The 19,649-nt window shown below is 41.8% G+C and overlaps 1 protein-coding gene across 8 annotated transcripts in view; it reads right to left on the bottom strand.

The window, feature by feature from the left end:
- The window catches only part of TSNARE1 (t-SNARE domain containing 1), an 843,012-nt gene that overhangs the window by 702,384 nt on the left and 120,979 nt on the right, over window positions 1-19,649 (bottom strand). For all 8 annotated transcript variants that reach the window (XM_033933058.1, XM_033933059.1, XM_033933061.1 and 5 more), the window contains one exon: window positions 17,913-18,028. In XM_033933058.1, the coding sequence (XP_033788949.1) occupies window positions 17,913-17,997 (85 nt within the window). In that variant the 5' untranslated portion in view covers window positions 17,998-18,028. The remainder of the gene's footprint in view (window positions 1-17,912; window positions 18,029-19,649) is intronic.

Raw genomic sequence — 19,649 nt, 5'->3', positions numbered from 1 at the left:
ATTCTACAGGATATTTCAAAAATAGGATGGGGGGGTGGAGGAAAGCAGTGGGTCACTAGTGGACAGAAACCTCCTTATATACTATTTTATTTTTAATTATCCTAAATAAATTAATTACCCTAATATTCTAATTTATTTTTACCTTTGTATTGTTTGACTTCTACTATTCTGGAACTCTGCAGTGTTTAGTAAAATACAAATGTAACTTAAAATAGCATGAAAAACTTAAATTGCACATGAAAAAAATTCTGGGGCATTATAGGATATTTTAAAGGACACTGACTAAAGGAGAGCCATGATTCACAGATGCATCACAGCAGAGAGAACGAAGCAATGGGAACGCCAGCGTAGGCTCTCTCACCATGCTGCACACACCTGCTCAGTTCCATCTGACACAAACTAGGGAGGAAACTGCCCTCCCCTTCCCTGTGAAGCCTTTCATTAAAAGCACGCTTTAATTATAAGAGGGTTCCCCCAATGCTGACTCTTTTTTTAAGGTTACTTCACTCTCCCACTATATTAAATGAACCACATATACAGCTAGACACCTTTTGATCTCCCACAATAAAATGACTCAGCTGTGATCTTCATCACTAGTTAACCTCAAGCGCGGAATTCTCTAAAGCGCTCCAGAGAAGGGACCGTTTTAGGTGTATATGCAAAATTCTGTGTATATCTAGCAGCAACGATAGAAATTACAGTAGTAGTCTATTTATTAATTTTAAAAAAAGTAATGACTGCCTAATACCTAGGTAGGTTCCGTATTAAAGGGAAAGAGTTTGGGACTTGGATACAACCTTTTTATAGTTACAATATATACAGTTGTGAACGTGAACTCGCAGGCTTTGAGCATGCTCAGATGCGCTCAGATGCTCATGGCCCAGCAGACGAGTAGGCCGATCTTCAAGAGTGCCCACATGAGGGTAAGAAGCGACGGGGGGGGTGCCCAATTGTGTCGGGGAGGGGTCGGATCGTGGCAGGGGGTGCCCAATTGTGGCGGGGGGGGGTCAGATCGTGGCGGGGGGTGCCGGTTCGAGGCAGGGGGGGGGTGCCGGATTGCGGGGGGGGTGCTCGTAAATCGAGCCATGTTTTGCTCGTCTTGCAAAACACTCGCAAACCGGTGCACTCGTAAACCGAGGTACCACTGTACTCAAATATAAACTGAGGTGACCTCCCCCCCCACACACACACAAAAAAAAAAGAGGAGGAGAAACGGTTGACTCAAATATAAGCCAAGATTAAAAATTTGGGTGATCCTGGTGAGAAAGTCTACTTCAGCACTGGAGAAATAAAACCAGAAATGCATTTCCTTTTCTTTTGAACACAATACAGACATCTGCTATATACATTTCCCAAAGCTCACATACTTCAGTCAATAAATTCCATTTTTGCCTTTGTTGTCAAGGGATTTATTTTTTGCATCAAGTTGGTCCCAGTTTCTCTTTTTTCCGCTTTCCCGTCTTCTGCAAATTCCTCTGTTGCTGTCCATTGGTTCCTCCTACCATGGTGCAGGATTTCTCCCTTTCTCCCATTCTACAGCATCCTCACTCCCTTCTGTCCTTGATCAATCTCTCTCTTTTTCACCTCCCCACTCCTGCACAGTATTTCTTCCTCTCTCCTCCACCCCATGTGCAACATGTCTTCCTCTTGTTCTCTCACATCTCCACCATCTCTTTATCTCTCATTCCCTCCCTTGCTGCAAAGGGAGTGGGGAAAGAGAGAGAGGACTCCAGAGTGCATCTGTCCCACCTCCTCTACTGCCACATCCAACATTTCTCCCTCTCTCAACCCCCCCTCCCCCATATCCAACATACCTCCCCTCTTGCATCCCTTTCAATCTGTCCCATTGTTCCCTCTCCACCACCATATTCAACATTTCTCCCTCTCATCTTTCTCTTCCCCATGCATCTGTACCTCACTCCTCTCACTCCCTATGCCTCAAAATTCTCCTCTTTCTTCCATTCCCCATGTGCACCATCTCTCTTTCACTCTCACTCACATACTCATGCCCAACAATTCTCCCTATTTCCACCCCCACCTTAGCATCTTTCCTTCCTCCCTCTCTCCAGCCTTTGTTCCATGTTTGTGCCCCTCCCATGTCCCAATGCACACCCTCCTCTATCCCAAGTTTGTGCCCCCCTCTCTCTCCCATCCTTGGTCCAACATGTGCTCGTGTTCTGTGGCCCAACTATATTGGTGCCCCCCTTCCGCAAGACTGTATCAGAGCCGTCCAAGGTCAGCCACCTCCTTCTGGCCTTCCAGCTACACTTCTTCACAGGACCTGCACGTTGCTGACCCAGAAGCCTTCTCTCTGACATTAGCTCCGACGTCGGAGGGAAGGCTTCTGAGTCAGCTACATACAGTGTGCTTGGAGCACTGCATGCTGCTTGGTGGAGGGGTGAATGAGGCTGGAGGGCAGAAAAAGGTAGCACACAGGTATTGGAGCCCCTCAAGGTGCCTCCAACCCCACCAGCTCCCACCTTCTCCAAGATTTTCAGAGGAGGCAGGAGCCATCAGGCCTTCAGCATGCACAGAAGTTCAAGGCCCCGCATTGGCCCAGAACAGAGCAATGATGTTGGTGGAGAGAGACCTGAGCTGAACAGCTGCTGGAGGTCTTTATTCAGCGCCGGAGCTGATAAGGAGAAAGCTGCGATGGTGGCAGGCTAGAGTGAAGGATAATACAGCAGCACCAGTCATTGGGGGGAGGCAAACAGAAAAGTAGCATCAGTCATGGGTAGATTGCAGGAGAGCAGTTCTGTTCGCTGGGGGAGGGGTGGGGGATGCCTGAAGGAGAGCAGCGCCAGTCATTGTAAAGGGAGTACAAATGCGTCAGTTTTCTGGTGGACTCGAATATATGTTTTTGAAGATTTGCAGTGTTTTTGTATTGACAAGATCGAGGTTCTACCAAGATCGAGGGGGTAATAGACAAAAACGTTTACATCAAAAAGAATGCAGATGGATTTTTAATCTTGACACTCTTAAACCATCTGGCTTAAACAGTTCCATTGACTGGCATGCTTTTTTCTAAATGCCAGAACAATATCCACAACTTGTAGCTAGCTTGCAATTGAGGGTTAAATATGACATTATCGTAGTTAAATATGACATCATCGTAGTTTTATGATGTAAGCACTTTTTGTATATTTAACACATGCGCAGATTCGGCAGCGTGCCGACGCCATTTTTTCAATCCTGCAAAGGCAGATTGAGCTATACACGGTGAGTACCGCTATGAAATAATAACGCTTGGTTTCAATCATTTTAATTCTTTTTAAATTTTTGTATCCACAATTTCTAACATGATCTTTTCTAATCATGACAGCTTGACGACAACAGACCCCTGAAGAAGCCGTATTTGGCGAAACGGGTCCCGTTGGGCCATCAGATCAAGCCTGAGTAATCAATGATCAGCTAACAGACAACTAATTCAAAAGATAAGTGGTATTACCTTATCACTTTTTCTTGTTCTGCTGTTTGCTGTTTTCATTAAGATATAAGCATATTTATAAACAAAAAACAAAACAAAAAAATATAGAATTCACTAATAACTGTATGCCCGATGAAAGAAAACGTGCCAACCTGCATACTGCTTTTCCAGTGTGTTTTTCGACCACTGTGCAGCACAGGTATCTGAGGGCTACAGTTTATCACACTGAGTGCTAGCAAGTCCATTTCTTGTCTTATTATGGACTCGAATATAAACCAAGACCCCATTTTTGGCCCATTTTTTAGCCCCAAAATCTCAGTTTATATACAAGTATATACAGTATACAACCATACTCAAAGTGATTTACATATATACAGGTACTTATTTTATACCTGGGGTAATGGATAGAGTTACCAGATTTTGCATCTGGAAAGAAGAGGACACATGGCCCCACCCCGCTCCATTCCACCGGCTAAACCCAGCCCCACACATGCGCAGATGTATTCCAGATTTGACCCCGATCTCAATAGCTTTTCAAAACCCGGACAAAGTGCTGGGTTTTGAAAAGCCATCCGGACAGTCCTCTAAAAAGAGGAAATGTCCGGGTAAATCTGGATGTCTGGTAACCCGAGCATTGGAGGATTAAGTGACTTGCCCAAGGTCATAAGGAGCAGTCCTAGGATTCAAGCCCACAACCTCTGGCCCACTAGGCCACTCCTCATTGACACACACACAATAAAATTAAACATACAAAGCACTGCCTAAAGCAGTGCTGCAACAAACCGTCTCATCAAAGACACTGCATAATTGCCATTGTACATATTCATCGGTCAAGAAGGTTGTCACTCTCCTTCCTGTATGGAGAGTCCGCCTGCAGTAAAGCAAAATTGCAACAGGTGTTTGATCACAACAGCATAGCAGGCCTCATAACTGGGGCTAAGGAACGTAAGCAAAGCTGAAGAGCTTTCTAGTCCACTCCACTGAGCATGTGCGGGAAGTCCTGGATCAGAACCTCAAGTACAAGACACCACCTTGTACAATGCAGTCTGTAACAGACAAGGAGGATGACAGTCCTACAAAATGCCAACAATAATCATATTTGGGGGCCCTTTTACTAGAGTAAAATTTAGCACTTACCATACGATAAAAGCAGCAAGTGCAAAAGTTCTGTAGTGAATGTAGAGGGTTTATCCAGGATCTGCCCTTCATTTACTGCACAGCGCAGAGCCATGCTGCTCTGACACTACCTTAGATTAGAGAATGACATGATGATCGTTTCCTGCAGTACCCTGTGGCAAAACTGAAGGAATGGGGAAAAATCTGACCCATTTGCCACAGGTTCGGGAGCAAGGCTTTTCACCGCCCCACGGGAGCGGTAAAGAGCCTTGCTCCTGCAGTAAAGGATGACATTGCCGTAGGTCGAAACCCCCCCCCCCATGCCTCCCTCCCCAAGCCAGCAACCCCTCTCCCAATCGCGGGTCTAGCAGCCCCAGAAAACCCTGCCCCATGGTTTAAAAACAGAGGGGAACCCCCCTCAAAAAAAAAAAAAAAAACCACAAAAAACTGTGACTCCCCTACCTGGTCAGTCCCTTCAGCGACCAAAGAAGCTATGTCGGAGGCCTGCTCTGGAGCCTTCCTTCGGCTGAGTACCTTTCTGATGTAACTTCCAGTTAACTGGGTATGGCCAATATTCAATGCTGCACCCAAGACAGTGAATTGGGCCTAACTAGGACTGCATTATATATGGTCCAAAATGCCTGATTACCCAGGCACCAGTCTGGAATATCTACAGTACCCAGAGCTTGCAATTTCCATTTTTCATTACCTTCACTCTAAAAGTTTACTTATCTAGGTACAAGTGAACAGGATATTTTAAAGTCTCTTTTTCAGATACGAGTGCTGTAGACTGATAGGACCATAGGTATAACTATCATATCCATCAAGTGTTCCTAAAGTATCTAGACAACTGACCCACTCTTCTTCCTTCTCCTCCATAGTGATTCCTCTGTCCTATTAATCTCTTTCTCCTCAACAACGCATTTCCAGTCCTATTAACTCTCCTCTTCCCCCCTCTTAAATTCAATCTATTTGTACCTCGCTTAATCTATTGTAAACCGCATAGAACTTAACGGTATTGCGGTATATAAACTGTTATTATTATTCATAGAGTTATAATCATTCAAGCAGAGTCAACTGTGTGCCCATCTACAACTGCACCATAGATCAGCTCTAATTGTATCAAAAACTTACTCTACTGTTACTGATAATAATAAATGTCCACCAAACTCTAGTCTGAATTCATACAACTTCCGCACATAAAGCCTTTAAAACAGGGATCTCCACCTATTGTACAGTTCATGTCTTCCATCATCATCCACTGAGCGCAGAATAAGTAAAAGCCCTCGTGATTCAGGGCCACTATAACTTTGCATCTCTCTACTCCGTAAAGAACGGCAATAAATTTTACAGCCTGTCATAAAAAATAATTTAAATTGGCCACGTTGTTCTATTTTCGCACAACTAAGAGAAGGAACGTGCAGCAGTCCTCAGAAACTTGTCAACAATGCTGTAAAAGCAGCAGGTCAAAATAAAGCAAAGCACATTTGCCTCCCTCTGGAAATCTTTTTTGGAGATGGCTATAACTATGAAGCGTAAATGCTATTTTTCTTTCCACCAGGAGAAAATGTCTTTGAAGTATCAAAGGGAAAACAGCCTTCCCGAGGACTCCCATTACATGTCCGATATTTCTCCAGGCCAAGCTCTTCTCCTGTATGTAGGCAGTGAGCGGCTTGTGCTCTCCAGGCCCGCTACCTGCTCCTATGGTGGCACAACCAAGCCGAAGGCATGTTATGTTGTTTCAAGAATACTTTTTCTCCCCTAAGTTCATCGTATTACCATCTGTCAGTTCTGAAAGCCCAAAACAGCAGCAGTGGTGATGGCAGCGGCAGCATCAAATGCATACTTTTCAATGGAAAAAAAAATTAAAGAGCAAGCTAAGCTCCTCGTTCGTAAAATTTTTTAAAAAACGTATCAACTGCAACAGTAATTTTCAGTTTTTTTAAGTTTCAGTTTGCAGAAGTTAGACAGTTCTAAATCTAACAGATGCTGGCACTGTCATATTGATATAGGGACTTTGGATCATTTGTTGCATTATTGTCCATTGATACTTAATTTTTGGAAGTCGATACGGTACCAAATTAATGTTGTACTTGGGTCATCGATACCACTGACTTATGAAGCTATAATTTGTGGTACTTTATTACATGTTAAACCTTCTTTGGATCATTATTAAAGCCAATTTTTCTTAATAATGACGGGAGAAGCCATTCAAATGATAACACGCAATTGGAAATGTTATGATCAACTTAATTATACTTTCTGGTGGGCAAACCTATGTTCTAGTTATAAATATGAAAGAATGAACGCTGAAATTTTAGGTTATAGTAAAGTATTTAACATGGTGTGGAGCCCATTGACATCATTTATTGAGTCACAATAGCTGTCATGTACCTTTTCTTTTTATCTGATCTCCTTACACATCCAGGGTGGGAGGGAGGGTGGTGGGAAATGCATTATTGTTTGTTATTCCTATTTTATTTCTTGCATTAGTTAAGGGGGAGGAGGGGGAGAATTATTTGCATATTTATTTGAATTATTTGCATATTTAAAGTGCGTTTCTTGATTTGTTTATGTTTAAATTCATTGTATTGCACTATTTATACTTTAAAATTAATAACGATTTAAAAAAAAAAAAAAATCTTGTCAGCACATTTTAGGTTATGATTTCAGACTCATGTACTGACTTACCTATATGGCCTCCCCTTATCGACAAGATGCAAGCGGCATGCTATTGGCTGCACAAACGGTACAAATAAGACCTGTGAGTTTGTATCAAAGAAGAGACAAGATAATTTAATCATGTATTTTTAATGAGTATAACTAATGGGCAGATTGGATGGACCCTTTATCTGCCGTCATTTACTATGTTACCTGCAGAAACCCAAAGAGTAGCAACATTCCAGAGCTGAGATTGTGATGTCATAATGCCTCATTCCACCAATGCCTAAGAGCCAACCTCAGCAGTGATGTCACAATGGCTTTATTACATGGCAAGTTAAGCATTTGGAACCTAGGACAGTATTTTTCAACCTTTTTACACCTATGGCAGAAATAAAAGAATTATTCTGTGGACTGGCATCGGTCCGTGGAGCGGCGGTTGAAGAACACTGGGCTAAGTCGTGGGCCAGACCCCGCCCATCTCTACCCAATCTCCACCCCAGACCCCGCCCCCATAATAGTACTAATTGCACCTTGCACGTCCCGTGTCTCATCTGGAAGCCTTCCCTCTGACGTTGCAACATCAGAGCGAAGGCTTCCGGTTCAGGCGCAGGATCCCCTTAGGAGCCGTTGCCCGTGGCTTTGTGCACTGAATCAGTTAGGAAGAGGGAGCTGGCTCGAAGATAACGCCGCATCGATCGGACCGGCGGTTGAAGAACACTGTTTTGGGCCTGATGCACGTGCTGGCCCTGTGGACCGGCAGGAAATTTCTATGGACCGGCACTGGTCCATGGACCGGTGGTTGAAGAACACTAACCTACGATAATACCAGACTTTACAGTCTATGGCCCAGAAATATCAGATAAGAACATAAGCAATGCCTCTGCCGGGTCAGACCTGAGGTCCATCGTGCCCAGCAGTCCGCTCACGCGGCGGCCCAACAGGTCCAGAACCTGCGCAGTAATCCTCTATCTATATCCCTCTATCCCCTTTTCCAGTAGGAATTTGTCCAATCCTTTCTTGAACCCCAGTACCGTTCTCTGCCCTATTATGTCCTCTGGAAGCGCATTGGCTAAGGCTCTTAACATTTGCATCTCCTCTTCCTATAGGCTAAGGCTCTTTGCACCTGCATTGTGATGTCACAGAACTTTAGTAACATAGAAACATGATGGCAGATAAAGGCTAAATGGCCCATCCAGAGCATCCACTATCTCCTCCTCTCCCTATTGGCTAAGGCTCTTAACATTTGCATCTCCTCTTCCTATAGGCTAAGGCTCTTTGCACCTGCATTGTGATGTCACAGAACTTTAGTAACATAGAAACATGATGGCAGATAAAGGCTAAATGGCCCATCCAGAGCATCCACTATCTCCTCCTCTCCCATAAGAACATAAGCAATGCTTCCGCTGGGTCAGACCTGAGGTCCATCGTGCCCAGCAGTCCGCTCACGCGGCGGCCCAACAGGTCCAGTACCTGTGTAGTAATCCTCTATCTATACCCCTCTATCCCTTTTTCCAGCAGGAAATTGTCCAATCCTTTCCTGAACCCCAGTACCGTTCACTGCCCTATTACGTCCTCTGGAAGCGCATTGGCTAAGGCTCTTAACATTTGCATCTCCTCTTCCTATAGGCTAAGGCTCTTTGCACCTGCATTGTGATGTCACAGAACTTTAGTAACATAGAAACATGATGGCAGATAAAGGCTAAATGGCCCATCCAGAGCATCCACTATCTCCTCCTCTCCCATAAGAACATAAGCAATGCTTCCGCTGGGTCAGACCTGAAGTCCATCGTGCCCAGCAGTCCGCTCGCACGGCAGCCCAACAGGTCCAGTACCTGTGTAGTAATCCTCTATCTATACCCCTCTATCCCCTTTTCCAACAGGAAATTGTCCAATCCTTTCTTAAACCCCAGTACCGTACTCTGCCCTATTACGTCCTCTGGAAGCGCATTCCAGGTATCCACCACCCGCTGAGTAAAGAAAAACTTCCTAGCATTTGTTTTGAATCTGTCCCCTTCCAATTTTTCCGAATGCCCTCTTGTTCTTTTATGTTTTGAAAATTTGAAGAATCTATAAGCTGCATCTTTATAACATGGAGTCAGGCAGCAACCCTAGTTAATATCCTTTCATAGAGAAGACAGTATTTATTCTCTGTCTCAAGCTATAACAAGACAAAAAGCCCTATACAGTTGAACCTTGGTTTACGAGCATGATTTGTTCCAGAAGCATGCTCGTAAACCAATTTACTCGTATATCGAAGCGAGTTTCCTCATATGAAGTAAGGGAAACTCGCTTGATACGTTCTCCCCCACCCCCCCCCGAGGTCAGCGGCGCTGCTTCACCACGAGAATCTCGGAGAGAGCGAGAATCAGAAGACCTTGAGGATGCGCAGATGCTCAAGGCCCAGGCAAGAGGTAGGAACTTCTTTCACCGGCACCGGCACATCCTGTGGGCCACGTGCCGGTACCAGATGGGGTAAGACTGAATGTTGTTTGGGCGGGCGGTGCCGATTCGCGGAGGGGGGGGGAGCGATGCCAGTTCTCGGGGAGGTGAGATGTTCACAAGTCGAGTCAACGCTCGGTTTGCGAGACAAGATTTGCGAGAATGTTTTGCTCGTCTTGCAAAACACTCGCAAACCTTCTTTTTCATATCCACGCTACTCCATGTTTTTAGTACTGTATGTTCAAAGAAACTCACTCTTAACAGATTTTTACACTAAAAAAATAAGCAACGCTCAGCTTCCTCAGCCTTCTACTAACGTTGGTTCTAGATCCCTAGCTTGTGTCGAGTTAAGACAAAAACTTGTATTGAAAAACCTTGCAATGTAAGTAACTATGTCAAATTGCAACCTGTAAACTGCATATTTCGTATGTTATTTAGTTTAAAAATTTATATACCACTTAAACCTAAACGGTTTACATATCGTTACATATATAATTCAGTAAGACAAATAAAATCAAAAAAGCATTAACATATAATCATCAGAAAATCACGTGAAATGCCCATCAAAAGAACAATCGCAAAGATCAGTTCCTAGAAAAATACATTAATAAATAACTGTGTTTTTGGGGGGGAAGGGTTTGTAAAAATTGTATTATTTTATAAACTACAGTGTATTACATTTGTTATAGAACAATTAATTATTACAGAACTATTTTCATAGAATACACCAAGTCATACAATTAATTATAAAAAATAGTGTTTTACCCCCCTTCTTATCAAATAATAATAATATAAAGTACATAAGCTAAAACAGTGAATTGTAATTGTTAATGAGACAATTATTACAGAAGTAATTTCATAGAACATATCAGTTCTTGCCAAATAAAACAAAAATTATCTTCAATTATCTCCCACCCACCACCCTCCCGGATGTGTATTGATAAAGTCAGAAAAATAAAAATTCCTAAAGTGAATCAACAAATAAAGCCAATGGACCCCATAGCTTATTAAAAAAAACAATGTACCCTAAACATTCAGCATTCATTTTTTCTAATTTGTACGTATAACATACAGTTGTCCACCAAAACGTATAGTTTAATCTGTCATAATGTTTCCAATTTTTTGTAATCATTTGAACAGCTATTCCAGTAAAAATCAAAAAGAGACGACTTAATTAAATAACTGCGTTTTTAATAGTTTTCTGAAATTACCCTGGCCGTAACATTTTCGTAATTGACCGGCAAGTGAGTTCCACAGTTTGACCCCCCGCACAGCCTTGCCAACACGTTCCATGGTCTAATTCAGTGTTTTTCAACCTTTTTACACCTATGGAACATCAGAAATAAAAGAATTATTCTGTGGACCAGCATCGGTTCATGGACCAGCGGTTGAAGAACACTGGGCCAAGTCGTGGGCCAGACCCCGCCCATCTCTACCCAATCTCCACCCCAGACCCCACCCCCATAATAGTACTAATTGCACCTTGCACGTCCCGTGCCTCATCTGGAAGCCTTCCCTCTGACGTTACGACGTCAGAGAGAAGGCTTCCGGTTCAGGCGCAGGATGCCCGTAGGAGCCACTACCTGTGGCTTTGTGCACTGAATCAGTTAGGAAGAGGGAGCTGGCAAGAAGATAACGCCGCATCGATCGCACCGTGGGCCGGCGGTTGAAGAACACTGTTTTGGACCTAATGCACTTTGCTGGCCCTGTGGACCGGCAGGAAATTTCTGTGGACCGGCACTGGTCCATGGACCGGTGGTTGAAGAACACTGGTCTAACTGAAAAAGGAGCCATGCGTCTTCAACCCACTAGGGGGAAAAAAAAATCATTCAAAAATGTCTACCTGCAATTTGAGACAGTAATTAAAAAGTGCCACCCACAATTTTTTTTTTATTTTAATTTAGAGCTCCTTTTACGAAGGTGCACTAGGGCCTTAACGCGCAGAATAGCCTGTGCGCTAGCCGCTACTGCCTCCTTTTGAGCAGGTGGTAGATTTTCGGCTAATATGCGCTAATCCGGTGCATGCGATAAAAACGCTAGCACATCTTCGTAAAAGGAGTCCTTAGTTTTGATGGCCTGGTGCAAAGTACAGAAAACTTGGAAGCACTTTGGATCTAACAGCATCATAAATCTGTACCCCGGGCTATCAGCCAAAACACAGGAAGCAACCATAAATTCCTCCAATTAGACTGGACAACATGGTGAAGAACACGGCCACCCTAGGGTCTTCCTAGTTCTTTTTTCTATCAGCAAGTATTAATAATCACCTCTCTCTCCCCCTTGCTGCAGAGTTTTCTGGCAGTTGAAAATCATTTTTAACCCCCCTCCATTCACCAAGTTTTTACTGAGAGAGTTTTAAAGATGTCTTTAGACCACCATCATTTAGCTACACTAGTGACGGTGAACAAAGTTTGAACTTTTGGTATATCCAGCAAGGAGATATCAAATGGTCTGCCATTTAAGAACATAAGAATAGCCTCACCCAGTTTTGAACTCTGGCAGATTAATGTAATAAAACTCTGTTAAAAGGCTGTGTAAATGTGACAGACCCCAGTGAGGAACAAGAAGGAAAATTGCTTAGACGGTGCAATATTTGGGATCCACTTAGAACTTGAAAGCTAATCTCACATGACTACATTTTTCACCTACATCTCCACTCAGTTTATTCAAGAATAAAGCAATTTCTTGTAAATAAGTCAGTAGACAAGAATAAATCAGGTGGATATAGGACATAATGCATACAGAGGTTTAATGATGCCTTAGTGTCAAATTGGAAGGTGTAAAAACCTAAAGAATAATAGAAGATTCTAGAATCCCAAATAGTAGCAACATTCCATGCTATCAATCCAAGGCAAGCAGTGGCTTTCCTCATCCCTGTCTCAATAACATACTGTAGACTTTTCCTCCAAAAACTTGTCCAAACCTTTCTTAAAATCAGCTATGCTAGTGCTCTTACCACAACCAAAGCTTAACTGTTCTCTGAGTGAAAAAATATTTCCTCCTATAGGTTTTAAAAGTATTTTCCTGTAACTTCACCCTAGAATGTAATTTTTGACGGAGTAAAAAGTTGATCCACTTGTACCGATTCTACACCATTCAGGATTTTGTAGACTTCAATCATATCTTCCCTCAGTTGTCTCATTTCCAAGTTGAACAGCCCTAACCTTTTTAGTCTTTCTTCAGACGAGAGGCGTTCCATCCCCTTTATCATCTTGGTTGCTCTTCTATGAACCTTTTCTAGTGCTGCTATATCTTTCTTGATATAAGGAGACCAGAACTGAACCCAATACTCCAGGTGAGGCCGCACTATGGAGCAATACAGAGGCATTGCACTCCTCCCTCAATATTCATGGGGGTTAGGGGCAGAGCTGGCCCACGAATACTGAAAATTTGCAAATAAATTTTGGGCTGGCTCTGACCTACCCCCGCCTCCCTCCCGCTTTCCTCCAGCATCCCGGACCTTACCTGGTGGTCTAGCGGTTTTTCAGGGCAGGAGAAATCTTCTTACGCTCCTGCTCCGTGCAGATCATTCATATAAAATGGCTGCTGTGAGTTTCCGTAGTCTCTTGAGGCTACGAAGGGAACTCCCAGCAGCCATTTTGGATAGTGATCTGCAAGGGGCAGGAGAGTAGGAAGATCGTTCCTGCCCCGAAAGACTGCTAGACCACCAGGTAAGGTCCGAGGAGGTCCGGAAGGCGGGAGGGAGGTGGGGGTGATTCCAGTTTTAGAAAATCGCGAATAATCGAAATTGCAAGTCCTAAAACTGCAAATCTGGAGGGGGAAGTGTATAACATTCTTAGTCTTGTTAACCATCCCTTTGTTTATAATTCCTAGCATCTTGTTTGCTTTTTTGGCCACTGCTACACAATGGACAGAAGGTTTCATCATATTGTCTACAATGACACCTAGATCCTTTCCATGGGTGCTAACCCCCAAAGTGGACCCTAGCATCTAGTTACTGTGATTTGGGTTATTCTTCCCAATGTGCATCACTTTGCATTTGTCCACATTAAATTTCATCTGCCACTTGGAAGCCCAGTCTTCCCGTTTCCTAAGGTCTGCCTGCAATTTTTCATAATCAGAATGCATTTTAACAACTTTGAACAGTTTTAGGGTCATCTCCAAGCTGAGGAGCCCTAGCTGCTTTAGCCTGTCCTCATAGGGAAGTCGTTCCATCCTTTTTATCAATTTTGTCGCCCTTCTCTGTACCTTTCCTAATTCCACTATATCTTTTTTGAGATATGACGACCAAAATTGCACACAGTTTATAAGGTGTGGCCATACAATAGAGCGATACAAGAGCATTACGGCATTTTCATCTTAGTTTTCCATTCCTTTCCTGATAATTCCTAACATTCTATTTGCTTTCTTAGCAGCTGCCGCTCACTGAGCTGAGGGTTTCAACGTATCCTCAACAAGACATCTTATTCTACTATTAACTCTTAGTACAGGTATCATTTTATACAATAGACTTCCTAACCCATAGGTACTAAAGGGTTAGTAAAACAACTTCTCTGAACAGTATTCCACATTAATACACCCCCCCCCCCCCCTTTAGAACATCACCAGTAGTTTGGAGTTAAATAACAGGTGCTTGCTAGAGGAAGGAGAAGAATGAATTTAAAACTAGCATTATTGAAGAAACAGTGACAGAAAGAGGAAGAATAATGCCCGATAATCAATGTCCAGTTTTCTGGACCCCTCAAATCAGAACACAAGTCCAATAGATTTGAACTATAATTTCACATATTCTTGAATTCACTTTTCACTTTCATTTATTTATTCATTCAGTTTTATATCCCCATCCTCCTAGAAAGTTCAGAATGGGTTACAAATTATTGAACATCCCAGTGGGAGCTACAGAGGTAGGTAGTTATATATACAGAGATAAGGATATAAGTTGACCAACAAACAGTGACAATTACTAGTAGGGGTGCATTATGGTGTGGTGGTTAGAGCTACAGCCTTGGTACCCTGAGGCTGTGGGTTCGAATCCCGCACTGCTCCTTGTGACCCTGTGAAAGTCACTTATTCTCCATTGCCCCAGGTACATTAGATAGAGTGGGAGCCCACCAGGACAGTTATAATAATAATAATAATAATAACTTAATTTTTCTATACCGCCATAGTCAGGTGACTTCTAGGCGGTATACACTGTAAGAAGGCTGGACATTCAGCGAATAACAAGAGGTCTCAATACAATACAATAAGTCAACATACAATACAATACAAAACAATACAATACAATACAATGAGTCTGTATACAACACAGTACAATATAATACAACGAGTCTAAATATAATACAATACAATAAGTCTAAAGACAACACCATACATAAGTCTAAATACAGTATCGTACAATGAGTCTAAATATAATACAATAGTGTAGAGGGGAAAGTTACAGATTGGAGTTCAATGGGTAATGAGTAACTGAGTATTTCTTTAGAACTTCCATTTGAATTGGAGTACTATGGATAGCGAATATCTGAATACATGAGGGGCATCTTGAGAGAAAGAAAGAAAGGCGTTTAAAGGGAGGGGAGTCCTAGTGCGGGAGGGGACAATTTTAGTCAGTGAATTTTTTCGAATAGGGCGGTTTAGGGGAAAATGCTTGAGTACCTGAATAATTTGTAATCCACATAGAATATAAATTATTAAAATAAAAAAAATACGGGGCAAAAGTTGACCAGCACAGAGTGAAGCAATTGAGGGGGGCTGTGGTCTAGAGTCTATATATATATATAAAACTTCAACGGCATTATCCTGTCTTGATTATTGCAATCTTATTCTCTTGGAATTGCCTGCAACTACGTTAAGTGCTTTGCAGGTCATGCAAAATTCGGTTGTACGAACGTTTTTTCGTTTGAAGAGGACCGAAAATGTGACGGAATATTATGTGAAGTTATATTGGCTAAAATTGGAAGACCGAATCCGTTACAAATTGCTGGTGATGATTTGTGCGTTTAAGGTTTGCCACCAGAATGTCTGATGGGTGCTATTCAAACTTATGACCCATTACCAAAATTACGTTCTGTCCACCGTACTGAATTGTTCGTTCCTCCTTTCAAGAATTTGAGATTGAATACATATTGTGCAAGTATGTTCTCTTGTATGGGCCCTCAGGAATGGAACCGAGTACCTATGTATATTTCGACAGCAGGGGAACCTTGGTGTTTTTAAGAAGTTATTGAAGAGACATTTGTTTTGCAGTATGAAATATGGGAATTGATGATTTGTAAGGTCTGAGCGCTGGTCGCTTTTATTTGGATGTCATATATTTATTGAGTGTATGTTTATGCTTTTATTGTGCACGTTCTATTTTGTGAACCACTCTGTAAAAAGACGGTGGCCTCTTTCCCGCAATGGCTTTCTCGCTTGGCTGAGGTGGGCCGCTATGAAATACAGCGCACTCTCATGTCTGGACACCTCGCGCACCGGTGTTATCTTGCTCTTTGGCGGAGAGCCTTGCTTATGTGTCCTGGTACTGCGCTTGAGGCTGCGGAGCCCTTGCTCTGACTCCTCTAGGGACGGATGACGTTCCTTCCTTTCTCCCCTGGGTAGATGCGCACTTGTTTGGTTGTTTGGGGGTATGATTGCTGGGGCATCTGGTGAGTGATTTTTGTGACTTGAGGCCGGTTGTTTGAGGTTTGACTGTGTTTGGTTGGGGGTTCTATATTACTTAAAATTTCAATTGTGTTGGGCATTCAACCGAGGGCTTCTTGTACTTTGTCTCATTGCTGCCATGTTTTTACGCTCGTTGAATTACTTGTGTGCTTTACCCTGTTATTATCTGCTCTCCTTTTGGTTGTATGTTCCTTTTACAATTGCTAATAAAGATATTCAAAAAAATAAATAAATAGAAAGAAAGAAAAGACTGTAGTTGGGTCATCCAAAGACGTAGGTTTTCACCACTTTCCTGAAGTTTATTAGGCCTTCCAATGATCTAAAGTGCTGGGATTATAGGTTCCCATAGCTTTGGAAAGAAGTGGGCAAAGGATCCTTTATGTGCTTTTTCCTTAGTTTAAAACAGTGTCTCTCAAATTGTGTGACAAGGCACAGTGGTGTGCCCCAAAGAAATTCTGGGTGTGTCACGAGAGATTCCAAAATTTTACTTTATTTTAAAAAATTCCCTTCATAAGTGTACACTAGAATAGATGGCAAGTATGTCGCATACGCAAGAGTCTGTCAATGTTATGAGCATCTGTGTGCGTAAGGATACAACCATACAGACAAGCATCATTCTTTGATGTTATCGTGAAAACTAATGGCAAGTAAATTTTAGTTTTATTTTTTATGCAGCAGTTATTCTAACTTGAGCAACAAGACAATCAAGGCTTTGTTACCATTTGGCTCTTCTTATCTTTGCAAACTTGGATTTTCAGCTCTGACAGAAATTAACTAAAAAAAAAGAGAATGATTGCAGATGGTGGATGACGAAATGCATGTTTGCTTGTCAACTATTGAGCTGCATTTTCAATTAATTTGCACTCAAAAACAAGCACATCCATCACATTGATTAGCAAGTCTATCTACTTTAGTTTCACCATTGTTACAATTACATAGCTTAAAGAACTTTAAATAAATCACACTCAGATGTAATTATTTGAGGGTTTTGCAATTTTATAATTTCAATTATAATGTGCCACAAAAAACATTTGCTCTGTTTAGTGTGCCAGGGTTAAAAAAGTTTGAGAGACACTGGTTTAAGAGATTCATCTAATTGGCAGGAGTTTTCAACTATGGTCCTTGGGGGTCCCAAATAGGCCTGATTTTCACATACATAGTTGCATCAATATTTAGCTGGTGTATTAAGTGCAGGTGTTTAAGATTAATATGAATGTTCAGCAACACTGGAAATATAGTAAATAAAATGGCATCACCATGCTGGTGCCATCCATTCAACTATCTCTGCTGTCCAGATAATTTTCCAGCCTTTCCTCACTCCACCCCAAACCCTGTCTTTCTTATAGTGCTATTTATCAGAGCATCAAATCCTTATAATCATATAAAATTTGAAAACTTTTGGATAATGAAGTTACAGATTAGCTGGCTACTGATGAACATATAACTTCATTTAACTTTCATCACTTATGCATGCATTGGTTTAATATCCTCCAAATCTGAATATATTAAGCATCTGGAAATCAGATCTGCCTATGGCCTGGGAACTGAAGCGGAATGGATAAAATGCCATCTTTGACAAATCTTGTTATCAGTTCTGTTGGTCAAACCCTTAACACAGTCAAATTGTTTGACAAGATATTACCTAGAGGCTGGTACCCCGACCACGAAGATCCACCAAAAGAAAGTCTGCTTCCAAACCTGCTCCCATCAAGGGATCCATAAGACATTTTTTAAAGAGTGGCTGTTCAACTTTTGAGTCTGAAAAGGAAGAAAAAGATGTAATCAGTTAGTCAAGTGTTGCTCTCAAATCCCAAAGTTTCACTTTACGTAAGATATCTATCACTGGCAAATATCGTAGCACATTTTACTTAAGGAGCTGGTAAATGCTCTCCTACTGTTCTACAATTCACAATGCGAAAGCTGGGCCTAGAGCACCAAATAGCCGTTCATCAGCTCTGTTTTCTGTGAATACATATTTTTTATGCTGCTCCCGAGTCTATCCTTCTAGATGTAGCTTCATACCATGACTTGTTCCAGAACAGTTGTTTACAATCTGACCGGCTAAGGCTCGAGGACCCTTAGGCAGACAGATTGCAATGGAGTCACTGCATGCAAATATATCACGTCCATATTCATTGTGGATTTCCTGAAAACCCAAGTGACTGCAGTTCCCCGGGGCAGATCTGGGAAGCACTGTCAGAGAGCGTTCTTTCCTATAAAACAAAACTTGCTTTCTATGTGCAACTCAAACTCTTCAAGTATTTGAATGTATCCATTTTCTCCTTTTTTCTAGTCATTTTATTGAATGAACTTTGACCCCATGAAAGAAAGGGCTTAAAAGTATCAGAAATGTTATTAGACCTTTTTAATTTTTAATATTGTAAACCGCCCAGATACTTGTGATGGTCGGTATATCAAGCCACGAATAAACTTGAAACTTGAACCATAAACTTAGAGGCTACTTTGCTACGCAGATTCTACTGCCTGTATGGATTCCTTTTGCACTGCATGGTGAGTTTTTACTTACTTGGTTTTAACATACTTCACTATTAGCTGTTATATATAGTTATGCAGATGACATAACTACAGTATATTAATTCCTATTATTTCCTTATCATTGAATATTCAATATCTTATATCAACTGTATTAACATAAGAACATAAGCAATGCCTCTGCTGGGTCAGACCTGAGGTCTATCGTGCCCAGAAGACCGCTCACGCGGCGCCCCAACAGATCCAGGACCTGTGCAGTAATCCTCTATCTATACCCCTCTATCCCCTTTTCCAGCAGGAAACTGTCCAATCCTTTCTTGAACCACAGAACCGTTCTCTGCCCTATTACGCTCTCTGGAAGCGCATTCCAGGTGTCCACCACACGTTGGGTAAAGAAGAACTTCCTAGCATTCGTTTTGAATCTAGGAAGTTCTTCTTTACCCAACGTGTGGGTGAAATTGGTAGAACAATGGGCAAATGATCTCAGATTCAAATTAAATGCTGATAAAACGAAAATCTTCCTGGCGAGCTTGACAAATAAAATCAAGTAGACCTCAATAAAATTAAATAGAATTGATTGCGCTATTAATCCAACTATTAAATTAATTAGGAATTATTCTAGATCAATCTTTGACTTTTGAGACTCAAACTGACATTTTGGTTAAAAAAAGTTTCTTTGTTTTCTGGAAACTTTGAACTATAAAATCTTATTTCAATTTTTCATCAACAAATTCCAGAGTTTAATTACACGTTGTGTGAAGTAATATTTTCTGTGGTTTGTTTTAAATCTACTAGGTAGTAGCTTCATTGCATGCTCCCTAGTCCTAGTATTTTTGGAAAGAGAAAACAAGCGACTCACATCTACTTGTTACACTCTACTCAGATT

This window comes from Geotrypetes seraphini, chromosome 2, assembly GCF_902459505.1.
Source record: "Geotrypetes seraphini chromosome 2, aGeoSer1.1, whole genome shotgun sequence".
Taxonomy (NCBI): domain Eukaryota; kingdom Metazoa; phylum Chordata; class Amphibia; order Gymnophiona; family Dermophiidae; genus Geotrypetes; species Geotrypetes seraphini.
This window is presented reverse-complemented; position numbering and strand designations above follow the sequence as displayed.